At 49.2% G+C, this 13,252-nt stretch overlaps 5 protein-coding genes across 5 annotated transcripts; 2 read left to right on the top strand and 3 right to left on the bottom strand.

Annotated features, from left to right (window-relative positions):
- Positions 1 to 67: 67 nt before the first annotated feature.
- Positions 68 to 2,917, bottom strand: FIESC28_07274 (uncharacterized protein; the record flags this gene model as incomplete). The annotated part of the gene is made up of 1 exon (XM_031161415.1): positions 68 to 2,917. The coding sequence occupies one exon, from the start codon at positions 2,915 to 2,917 to the stop codon at positions 68 to 70; it is 2,850 nt and encodes a 949-aa protein (XP_031014531.1).
- A 544-nt stretch (positions 2,918 to 3,461) lies between these two features.
- On the bottom strand, positions 3,462 to 4,343 carry FIESC28_07273 (uncharacterized protein; the record flags this gene model as incomplete). Its single annotated transcript, XM_031161414.1, has 1 exon — positions 3,462 to 4,343. The coding sequence occupies one exon, from the start codon at positions 4,341 to 4,343 to the stop codon at positions 3,462 to 3,464; it is 882 nt and encodes a 293-aa protein (XP_031014530.1).
- Positions 4,344 to 5,348: 1,005 nt separating this feature from the next.
- On the bottom strand, positions 5,349 to 6,311 carry FIESC28_07272 (uncharacterized protein; the record flags this gene model as incomplete). Its single annotated transcript, XM_031161413.1, has 1 exon — positions 5,349 to 6,311. One exon carries the CDS (start codon positions 6,309 to 6,311, stop codon positions 5,349 to 5,351), a length of 963 nt encoding a protein of 320 aa, XP_031014529.1.
- Positions 6,312 to 7,077: 766 nt separating this feature from the next.
- On the top strand, positions 7,078 to 8,802 carry FIESC28_07271 (uncharacterized protein; the record flags this gene model as incomplete). The annotated part of the gene is made up of 1 exon (XM_031161412.1): positions 7,078 to 8,802. One exon carries the CDS (start codon positions 7,078 to 7,080, stop codon positions 8,800 to 8,802), a length of 1,725 nt encoding a protein of 574 aa, XP_031014528.1.
- An 841-nt stretch (positions 8,803 to 9,643) lies between these two features.
- FIESC28_07270 (uncharacterized protein) lies at positions 9,644 to 12,335 on the top strand (the record flags this gene model as incomplete). The annotated part of the gene is made up of 2 exons (XM_031161411.1): positions 9,644 to 12,232; positions 12,324 to 12,335. 2 exons carry the CDS (start codon positions 9,644 to 9,646, stop codon positions 12,333 to 12,335), a joined length of 2,601 nt encoding a protein of 866 aa, XP_031014527.1.
- Positions 12,336 to 13,252: the final 917 nt, after the last annotated feature.

Below are 13,252 nucleotides of genomic sequence, written 5' to 3'. Positions count from 1 at the left end.
TTGAAGGTATAGAGAAACTGTAATACCCATGCCTCGAACACAGAAATTACTTGAGAGAAATTGCCTATCAAATGACCTGCAGATGAAAGTCCGTCTCCCAGATCTCAACCTTAACATCAGTAATCCCCCACAACGAAAGCCTATTCGAAATCCTGTAACGAGAGAGAGAAAGATTCCATTGGTGAACTCTCTTTGGCATGAAAACCATCAACCTAAAATTCTCCTCCCCCGTGACCCGACACGCCTCGACTGTGACCTTGGAGCATCCAAAACGGGATAACTCGTCGTGAATAAATTCACGCACACCGGTGATATCGGCCCACTCGCTGAATGGCTTGTCGCTGACGGCTTCCAGGATCTCGGTCTCGGGTCTCCAGGGCCTATGGTCGCAGGAAGCTGTGAGGGAAACGGCGTGGTAGAATTGCATGGACTGGGGCAGGGTTAGGGAGGCTGGGCGGGTGATGGGATACTTCTTAAGCCCGATGTTGGACAGCGAATCGTTGGGCAGGGCGGGCATGGTGGGGAAGGGAGGCAAGGTCGGCATAGGGGGCATGCCAGCAAAGGGAGACATGCCGACAAAGGCAGGCATGTCGGGCAGTCCTCTGGTTGAAAGACCATCGATAGAATCTTCCGATCCTCGTAATTCCTTCTCATCCCAAAGGTACTCTCGGGATGAAGTACGATCACCGTTACCAAGATCTTCGTCTGATCGTGATTCCTTAGGCTTCGGCGATCGAACTTGAATTGGCTCATCGCCAATCTTCCAGATCTCAGAATCCGCTGGGTAAAGCTTATTCATGCATCCCTGAAAGCTTTGGTCCCTCGCCTTCCGACGCTTTCTCTCGTGCTCAACGGATTCTCGAACATGTTTCCTCATCTTCTCGAGATTCTCGAAGAACGACCTTTCGTGGAAGGAGGCAGATCTCTTCCTCTTCTGTCCTTGGGAAGATGAAGGGCTAGCAGGAAGGGACTCTTGGCCTTCGAGAAGGTCGTCTCCCAGTTCCATGTCCGTTTCGTAGTCGGGCAATGCGTCCTTTTCCTCCTCTGCCCGATGCTCAGTAAGAAGGGCATCAATTTCCCTGCCAGCTTCTTTTAACGACATACCGACTGCGTTGTTGGGCTTTGGACTAGGCAACCTCGGCCTAGCACCTGGAGAAAATAGCCAGGCACTAACATCAGCAAGACAACGAGCACGATTGACTTCCCGGTCCGCCTTAAGTTCGTGAAGCTTCTCCCGTTCCTGGCGAATCATTTCGTCAAGCTTTGAATTCAAAGAAGTCTTCTTTTCCTGCTCCTGGGAGGGTCCAGCAGTAGCATTGCCGGAGATACCAAAACGTTCCTGATACCTTTCTGCAAGACGACTACAACGTTCAAGCTTAACTTTTTCACGTTCGTGAAGAGGAATGCCTGGACCGGGAAACACAGCATCTACCAGTTCCTGAAAGGTTGGAGGACCAGCATTATCGCGATCCCGCTTCTCTCTCTCGAGACGATCACAACGTTCGCGAATACGATCGCAGTGATCACGAACTTCTTTTCCAAGCTTCTCGATGTTCAAGTCATAAGCGCCAATCCTAGTAACCATCTTCTTTTCCAGGTCTTGAGAGAGACTAGGCTTAGCAGAAGAAAGATCTTCGAGATCTTCAGGCTGATGCTTCCCGAGGGCTTTCTCAAATGCTTGACTCATTGTGTCGAGTGAGCCGACGTCGAGGGAACGAGATGCTTTGCCAAGTGCTTTGCCGAGGGTGGTGAGTGAGTCGTCGTCAATCGGACTAGACGACCGGATCTGTTCTTGCTCTTGAGGGGGTGTAGGAGTACAAGGGGCAGTCGGGGGCATGTAGGGGGAAAGGGGAGGGGCTGGAACAAGGTCGAAGAGATCGTTGTATAACATGTCATCATCCCGTGGACCCAAGTCGTTCCAGCTTGGAATATGGGGGCGAAACCATGCAAAACCTGGGGGAGACACAGAGCGAAGCTCTTGGCCTATACTAAGCGACATCTCGTTTCCTTGCTCTTGGGAGGGTTCAGCTTCAGCTTCGGTTCCAGACTCAGACTCCGAATCAGAATCAGAATCGGGAGCAGTATAATCGTCATCAGACTCGTCGTCCGTGCAGTCTGGAATTGGAGAGGAATTCCTTTCTTGCTCTTCGAAGAATTCCGATTCAGGTTCCGATTCAGTATCGGGATAAAGGTAATCACTATCAGACTCGTCCGTACTCATTAGATTCGGTGAACGCTTCTTTTCCGGCTCTTCGCGAGACATAAGATCAAGGTTGTATAGATCGCGAAGTTCACGAAGCTCTGCGGCGCGCTCCTCGTCCTCGTGGACAATCATGGATTTGTGCTTCTTAGACTCCGCCGGTGTCGTCGGTCGCGCGGCTCGTGATGCTTCCGTATAAGGTGTAATAGAAGAAGGCAGAGTCGAGTCGTTCATTCGGACACCTGAACTCAATGCGAGATCCAGAAATGACCCGCGAGTTGAGGAGGTATTGTATACAGGGGCTTGTTCTCGTGACACTTCCTCACGGAAAGGATTGTAAGGGTTGTCTGCGGTACGGTAAGAAGGGGTCTGTTCTCGTGAATTGTCTTCAAAGGAATGGAAACTGTAGGAGTTGTCCGCGGTGCGGTAGTAAGGGGTCTGTTCTCGTGAACTGTCTTCAAAGGAATGGAAACTGTAGGGGTTGTCCGCGGTGCGGTAGTAAGGGGTCTGTTCTCGTGAACTGTCTTCAAAGGAATGGAAACTGTAGGGGTTGTCCACGGTGCGGTAGAAAGGGGTATCCCGTAATGTTCTTGGTGGCATTGTCGAGGGACGAGGGAGATCTGAGGGGGAGGAAGGGAAAGCAGCGAAGAAGGTTGCAGAGGTTGGTGCCCCACGGCTGTACTCTGGAGTCTTGGTGTTGTTATTCTTGTCGTTCATGGTTGTGGTATGGGTGAAGGCAATGGGTTTTGTGATGAATATCTTGTAGATTGAAGATGGATAGAATGGGATGGAGATGGGTGAAGGCGATTGAATTTGGGATGAAGACTTTGTAGATCAAAGATGGATGGAGTGGGATGGGAATGGGGGATGGATTCTTTTTATACAATTTCGTAAATTTCATCTTTTCGTACACTTTCGTGTTCACGATATTAAGGTTGAGAGGATGCACACAATTTGATGGGTGCCAGTAGTCGGCTTGATTGGACACTGAGCGCGTGTGGTAAAGTAAATGAATGTTGGGCGAGGCTATTGGCCAGGCTATGGCATAGAGTTTATTAAAAGCCCTCATTCGAGTTTTCAGTCACGTTGGCATTCACATATCGGTGCCTATTGCATCCACCAAACTAAGATTGTATCGTGAATATTGGCGAAAGTAATGACACGCTGGAAAATGCGCCCAAATGTAATAAGGATCATGCAGCATGAAGTCAAGTCTATTTCATGAGGATATCAAGTCTAAATCTAATCCGCGCTATCAAATCTAAGCCAAAGCAATACCAGTAAGATCTCCCAACTCCGCAAACAAAACCTTCTTCTCCCTCGTCTTCAACCCAACCTCATAAACACCTCCCGACAAATCCGTAACATACGCGACACCAGCCTTTTCATCCACCGCCAGCCCAATAGTTTCATGTAACCTCTTTGCCAGAATTTCCCGTTCCGAGGGTTCACTGCCACCCACGTAAGCCCTATTCAGAGAGTTTCCCTTGGGTGGATCGCCGCGATCTGTCCAGTACAGAGTTTGCGTCTCTTCGTCGATTTCCAAATCGATTGGTTCGGGGAGGTTGATCATCACAACTTCGATTGCGGAGGGGTTGGTGATTTGGGCGCGGAAGATACGGCCTTGTTTTCCTTTTGACGGACCTTTTTGGGACCAGTAGAAGTACCCGTTTGTTTCGTCGACGGTGATACCTACACACCAACGGCACATATCCTCCCTATCCTGCGCCGTGCTGCCCGTAGAAACAAGGACTTCAACATCAGATCCATCAAGATTAGCACGCATAACCTTCATACCCTCCCTATCACACCAATAAAGCTTCCCACTCTTTGGCGCGATAGTAAGTTGCTTGGGTGTATGAACGCCAATGATGCCTGACTCAATAATGGTGGTGCGTTCAGAGCCATCAAGACGGGAACGTTCTATAGAACCGTCGTTTGATTTAAAGGTTGGGCCCATGTTTGTCCAGTACATGTAGTTGTTGTGGATTGCGATGCCGTCGGGCATGGTGGACATGTTGTCGAAGATTGTGCGGAGGTCGGAGCCATCTGTGTTGCAGGAGACGATGCGGCCTTGTTGGTTGGGGAAGTTGATGAGACCGGTGTCTAGGATGTATAGACGAGGGAGACTTAGTGAGCCCATGATGAATGTGAAGCTGTGAGAAGATTGAACAATTATGTGTATGTGGTAGTGCAAATTGTCAAGTGAATGTTCAATAGAAGACAGGATATTATCAGACCAGTGCAGGTGTTCAGGTACAGCGGACATGCAGTATTTAGTATAACCCAACAAGGCAAAATTCGAGAATGTTTCATCATAGCGCCGAACGTCGGCGAACAAGTGGATACTTCCAGGCCGTGCGTCGCGTCCCGAAGAGACCGACTTTTCCTTGGACACCGCTGCATTGCCGGAGCTACCGTGATAAGTGGATCGATCGGAGGAGTGGGTACCGAGGTTGAGCTCCACTGCGGAATTGTGACGTAGGGATCGTCGATTCGATCGCGATTTAGGGTAGCTTTATCGGTGAAGATTTTGAGAAGAGAATTCGGGGCATGGTGATAGGGTTGGAGATGAGGGTTTTTGCTGTAATCTTTCAATTGATGGTATCTAGTGTTTGAGCTATTTTTATCTGTAGATTGAGAATAATGGTTGAGTAGAAGTGAGTGTAGAACAAATTTAGGATTGAACACTAACCAAACAGTTATGTTCACGTCCAGCAATGCGCTTACCAGAGTCAGCATTCCAAGTTAGGACTCGAAATCAGAGAAACAAAGGGTTACAAAAAGAGAGAGAGATATCTGGTACGATTGTTTCGCGTTTATCTATCGTAATTTTACGCCGCGATTGCCAATGGAGTTGCATGGTCTGCATGACAAGATCTCACGACTTGCGCGTTGTTATCTTATCAGTCCACGTATCGATAAGAGACTCGCCACCTCTGCAGTATCGTATGCGATCAGAAGTACTCCACTAAATAGAACACTCGGTACTTATGCCTTGTACCTTGCTTCTTATCAGCTTCAATGTCTCACATCTGATAAAAATAATTCGGCGACGGGATATTGAGAGTAATCGAATAATGGTATAATTCAGCAATATTAGTCTAAGTGTCTATGTCTAATTGTCTAGCATCCTATTCACATCCATTTATGATGACTTGCTCTTAGCATAATCATCCCACTCCTTCCTAACATTCAACAACCTAACAAGCTCCTCATCCCTCTGCTTAACCAAATCTCCATACCCCCTCTCATCAACAGCCTTTCTCGTGCCCTCAATCCACTGCTCCCTCAATCCCTCATCAACAACCGGATTCTCAGGCGCATACCACGTCTGAAGCGGTCCAAGCAAATGATCAGCAAAATGCTCAATACCACCCTCCCCACCACCTAGATGAAACAGTGTATTCGGTCCCATAACACCCCAGCGGAGGCCAGGACCGTAGGATATTGCGTCGTCGATGTCTTGGACGTCACAGACTTGTTGTTGGAGAATGTGGAAGACTTCGCGCATGACTGCTGCTTGGATTCTGTTTGCGACGTGGCCGGGGACTTCCTTTTTGAGATGGATTGGTTGTTTGCCCATGGCTGTGTAGAAATTCATTGTGCGGGTGATGGTTTCGGGGAATGTTTGTGCGCCGCCGACGACTTCGACCAGAGGAATGAGATGAGGCGGATTAAACGGGTGTCCAACAACACATCGTTCCGGCCTAGCCTCAGCCGTCAAACCCTCTTGGATAGAAGAACAAGTCAAACCAGAAGAGCTAGTAGCAATAATGACATCCTCGCCCAAGATCTCTCCCATCTCTTGGAAAAGCTTGCGCTTAAAATCAATTCGCTCAGGACCATTTTCTTGAACGAAGTCTACATTTCGTAGCGCTTCAGACATTGTTGTTGTGAAGATTACATCTTCTGGTTTGGCGGCAGTGTTCTGGACTAGGCCGATAGACGACAGAACGGGGAGGGCATCGCGGATGAAGTTGCGAAGATAGGTTTCTGATGCGGGATTGATGTCGAAGGCTTGCACTTTGAGACCTTGAGCCAAGAAGAGGGCTGACCATGAGGCGCCGATTGCGCCGCAGCCTATGATTGCGACAGTGTTGATTGACATTGTGATAATAGTAGGTAAAATGCTTATTACAGCCAAGATTTGTTGTAAGTTAACTTGGACCTGGAATGCAATGGTATTTATCTTATCATCTCTAACATGAGCATCCAAAATAGCATTGTCTTTTCGCTTCAATTCCGCATAATCGCGTCTTCGGCATTTACTTTAGCGTGCCCTGCGTCATGCGTCGGTAGTTCAGGGACAAAGTGGATTCTGCAATGACATAAAATCGCCCCAGCGTCGGATCCGACTCCGATGAACTCATAATCAATCCACGTGGTCGAAACTTTCGTATCTCGACAAATCAATCCCCCTCATCCTACAGAATATTTCTAGAAGACTTATGATCAGGGTCGAAAAAGCTTATTCTCCACTCTGATGTTTCGATCAGAGGAATTCATTCCGCGTTTGAGCCTCATGTTACATTTAGGCCGCGTGTTACTACATCCACTTTTCTCCATTAATTTTCATGTTTGGAAGCTCGGGAGATCCGCTCGCGCTCGCGTTTGAAGATTGCCGACTTCTTGTTTTTTCGGGGCGATCCGCTTGGTTGAGGATGTGTCGGTAGATGGGGCGTAAGGGGTTGCATGGAGGGTTGAGATGCATAAATGTGTTGAATGGCGGTGGAGGAGAAGAATACATATAATCACCAACATCCCATACTTCAATATCGCATCATCGTTCAACACATTCTCTGTTCAAGTCATCATCTCATCTTAATATCATCACTTCAATAATACTATCCACTACTACTTCTACTTCACACATCATGGCTGAGGAAAGAATCCCGGACGTCTACGGCCCCGGTACACACACCGACCGTACCTTCACCCCCGTACCCCAAGACACATCCCGCATCTTCCGCCTCATAGCCTCCCAAACACCCTCCTTCACGCAAGATGAATCCATCCTCTCAAAAGTCCACTTCGAAGGCGACCCCTTCCCCGTAATTCCCGGCCCCATCAAAGCTGTCTCCGTCGCAGCAGCTCTGCACGCCATGGCCGGTGTCGTCGCTGATGAAATCCTCACTATCCGCGGCCAGGAGGATAAGAACCGCAAAATCACTGTCAACACCACACAGGCTGGTCTGTGGTTTGGAAATATTGCTACCGCTTATGTTGGTGGTGAGGATGTTGTTAGTTTGACCAAAAATGGTGAGATCAAGAAGCTTTTGCCGAATTGGGAGCAGGGATGGGTTGATACGCCGCTGAAGTATCGCACTACTGGGCTTTATCCTACTTCTGATCCTGAAGTTTGGTACTCTCTTCACGGATCTATGAATGCGGAACCTGTCCTCAAGTCCATTGGCGTTAATCCCGCCGAGGCTATTTCTTCTAATGAAGAAGCCGCCGCCCACATCGCCAAGTACACCAGCAAGCTCTCCCCCGAGAAGCTCGAGTTCACCAACCTCATGAACGGCAACTGCGGTAGTGTCGTCTTCACTCCTAAGCAATGGAACGAGAGTGAGATGGGCAAGTCCCTCGCTGCTCACCCTCTCATCAACGTCAAGCCTCAACCCCAGGCTATCCCCACACCACCCGTTGCATTCCCTCCTTTCAACGCCTCCGACAAGCGTCCTCTCGCTGGTATCAAGGTCGTCGAAATGACCCGCGTCATCGCCGGTCCTCAAATCGGTGCTATTCTCTCTTCTTTCGGCGCCGATGTCATCCGCGTTAACCCCCCTCATCTTCCCGACATCAACATCATGCAACTCACTCTCAACGCCGGCAAGCGCACCATCGCCATTGATCTACGCAAGCCCGAAGAAGCCGCCATCATCAAGTCCCTCATCAGCGAAGCCGATGTTTTCATCCAGGGCTTCCGTATGAACAAGATGCCCAAGTACGGTCTTGGTCTTAACGACATTCTCAAGAAGGCTGGTGAGCGTGGATGTGGTATCGTTCATGTTTCGGAGAACTGCTACGGTCCTGATGGTTACTACGCTGAAAGACCCGGTTGGCAACAAATCGCTGATGCGGCTGCTGGTTCGGCGTACGTTACTGGCAAGTCCCTCAACTTGCCCAACAACGAAGCTGTTCTCCCCTCCCTGCCCGTCAGTGACATGACAACCGGTGCTCTCGGCGCAGTAGGCACACTCCTCGCCCTCCGCGACCGCGCAACCAAGGGTGGAAGCTACGCCGTCCACGCCTCCCTCGTGGCCGTAAACACCTACGCCCTGCGCCCCGATGTTGGTCTGTACTCTCCCGAGACCGTCGCCGAATGCCAGGAACGTTTCCAATGGGGCGAGATGCGCGGCTCACACCACGTTCTTGATCTCCTTCTTACTGTCTGGAATGGCTGGAAGAAGGTTCTGGGTGATGTTGTTGCTGAGGATAGTGGCTTTTACCAGCACTTTGAGCAGAGTGCTTTTGATGGTAAGAAGTTGAGTATTCTTAAGCCTGTTTGTCGGTTGAGTGGTGAGAGTTCGCCTGAGTGGAAGACGCCTAGTGTGCCTTATGCTCATGAGAAGGCGGAGGGTATTAAGTTTCTGTGAAGGAATTGGCATATAGACATCATAGACATATCATAGACTAGCGATTAGAATTGATTTCTTTTCATTTTCAACGCCACGAACTTTCATATCTTGCGCTATCGACTAACGAATAACATACTACAATCCTAGATATCGATTCCCTTCTGTGAGTCTTCTTCCCGCCCAACGTATTTCCCCGACATTCTGCCCACCCTAAGGCGTGTGAATCATCACTGGGTCAGTGCGTCCATGTTCAGTAACCTTATTCATATCATGAAATAGAAGCTCTTCTCATCTCTATTCACACCTTCTTTCGACTTGGCAAGGATAACGCATCTGGGACGATATGTGGCTGAAATATGCAGGCAAGTGTAAGAGTTGCCCCTCATTCCCTTGGTTGCCTTATTCGCACTTGGGAGGCCTCAAAAGCAGGGGTGGCCAAGTATGCCTACATGGCTTGAAAGACACGCAGTGATTGGTCTATGCTTGTAATCCATAGGGGGGTCGCGCATATACCGGTCAGCCTGGCTTTGCCTTTTGGGGTTGAAAAGGTAGATCTTCTAATTGTAGCAATAACGAAACAATAATGAGGCGCGGCCTGCAGCCGCGATGACTCTCGTGTTATAGTGTTATGGTGAGTGCTGGTCACCAAACGCATTGATGCCTAATGCGCCATTTGTTGGAGTTGTGGATGTGTGGTTCGCAGGCGTGAGACATCCCCCAACTGTGGTATTTCTAGGCTGCCTTTCATACCAAAAGAAGTGCTACTGATCAACTCGTGATCTGTTGTGCGGTACTGACCTGCAAAATTCAGTTCCTACTCACGATAACTTGTCCAGATTGATCGCTACGCTCCTCAGTCATGAGCGGGATACAGAATACTCCTGACACGCCTTCTTCCTCGGCAGCTACTGGAAGTACCCCCCAGCAGGGGGATATGGCTACCTTGCCAACTGAACAAGAAACTCGCAACTCACCAGGCGAAGAAGAAGCAGATCAAATCCTCAATTTCGACACCGAATCTTGGGCAGCCTCTGGCCTCCAAAAAGCCGAGGTGGAGGCTAAAATCACGATGAACGACTTTGCCGCTCCACCGTATTTGTCGCACGAAAGTTATATGAGGTTGCTAGGCTCTGCTAGTGGGGTTATCAAAGTTACGAAATGGACTGATGCGGTCTGCTTCGCTATGCGCAAAGCTCCCGAGGACCCTGTACCTGATGCTCCAGTACCTATACGCTTGGACGATGATTCCGGGCGAAGTATTGTGTCCAGGAGCTACAGAATACCAGCGGAACAGGTGAAGAACGTGGATTTTGGGGGCTCTATACACGGTGAGAATCTGCCTGGGAGTGAGGAAGCTTTTTTCGTTGTCCACGATCCCCTGCTTGCCGACGGCTCTCAACATTCACAGAAGAAAGGGCTGGGTCTGGTAAATCTTGGCGAGTGCCTCAGGCTCGGGAAGAACATGCTACGTGTTCATGCAAATGGGAGCTCGAAGCAGATGGGGCGACTATCTGACGTCGAGGAGAATTGGCGTACAGATTTTATGTGGCTGGTTATGGGCTTCACTGGAATGAGACTTCTTGTGCCACGACTTTTCCTTTCATCGGCCTGTGTCAATGGTGGAGCATTGGTGGGAATCACCAAGCTTCATGTAGTTGAGCTCGATGATGCTTTAATTGTCAACATTCAGTCTGGGTTCCGTGTACATCAAGTGGCATGGTCGCTCCACTCACAGGTGGAAGACGCACAAACAAGGATGTTAATTGTCCCCCCTTGCGACAATTCTCTTGCCTCTGCAGTGAGCGATATCCTGGGTTCATGTGGCCGGGGTTCATTAGGGCCTATCAAAGTTGTGGTTTCCAATACCCAGAACGAAGACTTACGCTGCGGAGCACCGTTCTGTGAACGGAGAGGAACCTTGAACGTTCCCAGAAGCGCACAAGAATTACCGCAGAAGGGCAGCGCTTATGTGTTGAATCGAGGAGACACGAAGGGCCTTTCAACAGAACCAGGGACTTCAAAATGGCTAAGAAGCTTGGTAGCCGAGGGTGGGCTGGTGGGTGGTTGCAAAGCGAATGAAAAACATCCGGTCTTATACAGTGAACCTATCATCGGAACGATGGAGGCAGCAGAATCCCCGACAATGTGGAGGTTCCGAACAGATACGAAAGAAAGCACAAAGCCTATGTCATCGTCTTCTACCAGCACCATCGCTCATCATCCGCCACAAGACATCTCATTATCAGCCTGCCAGACGATATCCGATCAAAGAAGACCTCTTCAGCTACAAAAGGCTAGAGAACTCTTTGAGTTTAGCCTTAAGCCTGCAGCAGTGGATCTGGATATTCAGCCTTCGCCTGGGAATCCAGGCAATACGACTCGGCAAGACAACTCTCATGGAAACCCGTTGCTTGTGATTGATTCAGCTACTCGCCAGTTGAGAAACCTGCACAAAGCAGAAAAGTATGTTGCAGTCAGTTACACATGGGCAGAGTACAGTGCCGGAGAAAACCAAAGTGTCATAGAAACAGTAGAGAGGACCACAGGAGCCACAGCCATATGGATGGACAAACTGTGCGTACCAAAACAAGAACCTGAGAGGCAAAGAGTACTGAGCGCCATGGGGGCAATCTACCGCGAGGCTACGCTTGTCGTGGTCATGCTGACAAAAATGCGCTCCAAGCTCTCTGCCTCCATCCGCGATGAGCATCAGGTCTTCGATTGGGAAGAGGATAGACGAGCGAATGCGAGCTTCCTGCAAGAATATCGCGAGAGGGGGTGGCGTACGAGGGTTTGGACCGCCCAAGAGAGCTTTTTGAGCCGCAAAGCTATAGCTGTCACTACCGACGGTGTTACTTGGATCAGTTATCTGGAAGCACTATTGGCAAATGATGTGATGGGATGGGGAAGTGTGACTCAAGTTGGGCTTGCGTCTAACGATTCTTGCACTGTTGTCTCAGCCCAGACACATTTCACAGGGCCCCTCGCCTTTACTAACACTGTTCTGGCTGGTGGGGGACTTCAAGGGTCCAGGGGACGAGTCTGGAGCCTCGCAGAAGCTGTCACAGCCACTACGGGTCGACAATGCGCGAGAGAAGAGGACAGGATCTACGGTGTCTTAGGCCTTTTGGGGATCAAGGGCACTAATGTCGAGTGGGAATACGGTATTGGGTGGCAGGGCGCTCTACTAAAGGTCGCCAAAGCCGTTGGGATAAGTCCGATCTGGCTACTTGGGGGTTCTGAGTCCGGATCGCCATGCGAGGGGTTCTCGTGGATGCCGAGAAGCCTCGCAGAGCTGGAAAAAAGGGGATCAGCAAATGTGTTTCACGAGGAATCGGACCAAAAAAGTCTGAAGGTCAAGGATTCCGGAGTGGAGTTAGATCACCCTATCGCCGCGGGGGTAATCAAGGCCATTACGTTACAGAAGGGCGGAGCGGTTGAGTGTGTGGTGAGTCAGGGGATACAGCAAGTGCTTCTCCTTAATGCTGTTCCCAGCAATGCTTACAAAGATGTGAAAAGTATAAGGGATGATCTTGTAGGTCAGGATCTAGTTCTGTTACCATTGAAGCAGGACTTATTTGCAGTGGGAGTGATAGGGCGCATCGAAAATGACATAATGCGTCGAAAACGAGGATTCAGTTGCCAATTACCTCCAGGATGGGAACAGGTAGCATCTTATTGCCCTAAGCTTCTGATTACTTAATTAGCTATAGGTAATATACGATCCGATGCTTCACTTTAAATAGTCTCGTAGAAACAGGATATATCGACTAAACCCTTCGTGCAGCACATTCGTAGTAAATAAGCCTTTTCTTGATATTTTCGCGATAAGCCAAATACACTGCGGGTCTTGTTGTTCCTAACCATTCCAATGAACAACAGCTGGGAGGGGAAAAAGTTCCCTATCATATAAATTTGAGTTATTGTTTTCTTCCAATATTACTGCGCAACAGTACGTGACTATAGCTAATGTTAAATCTGTCGCGGAGCTCGAGTGTGTTGTTCGTGCATACCATGAGGGCACACATGCGTACTGTGACGATAAACAACCCACATATGTAATGTACTTTATCCGCTACACTGGCCCATTATGTTCAGGAGGTTCATAATCAAAGTCGCTTCATTTGGTAAGATGAATTCAGTGGATCGCAACGACACCATAAACTCTCCGTCACATGGTGATCTCATTCAAGAGCTAGGGGCGAATGGTTTAGTGGTATAATACTCCCTTAGCAAGCTTCTATCTACAAGATTCTTCCTTCTGGGAGTGGTCCAGGGTTCGATTCCCTGTTCGTCCAACTAAGGTGGTTAGATCCCACCAATCCACATTTTTGGTGGTCGTTCTTTTTCCCCGTCTCCACCATAAATAACGACTAGATAGACCAGACCCAGAACCCACCATTATGATCCAACAGACGAGAGACGATACATACAAACCTGGTGGTCGTTGCTTCAACCCGACTGCAGG

Source organism: Fusarium coffeatum, assembly GCF_003316985.1.
Source record: "Fusarium coffeatum strain FIESC_28 chromosome Unknown BRIP53273_contig_159, whole genome shotgun sequence".
Taxonomy (NCBI): domain Eukaryota; kingdom Fungi; phylum Ascomycota; class Sordariomycetes; order Hypocreales; family Nectriaceae; genus Fusarium; species Fusarium coffeatum.
The sequence above is the reverse complement of the archived record's forward strand: the minus strand, read 5'-3'. Positions and strand labels throughout refer to the sequence as shown.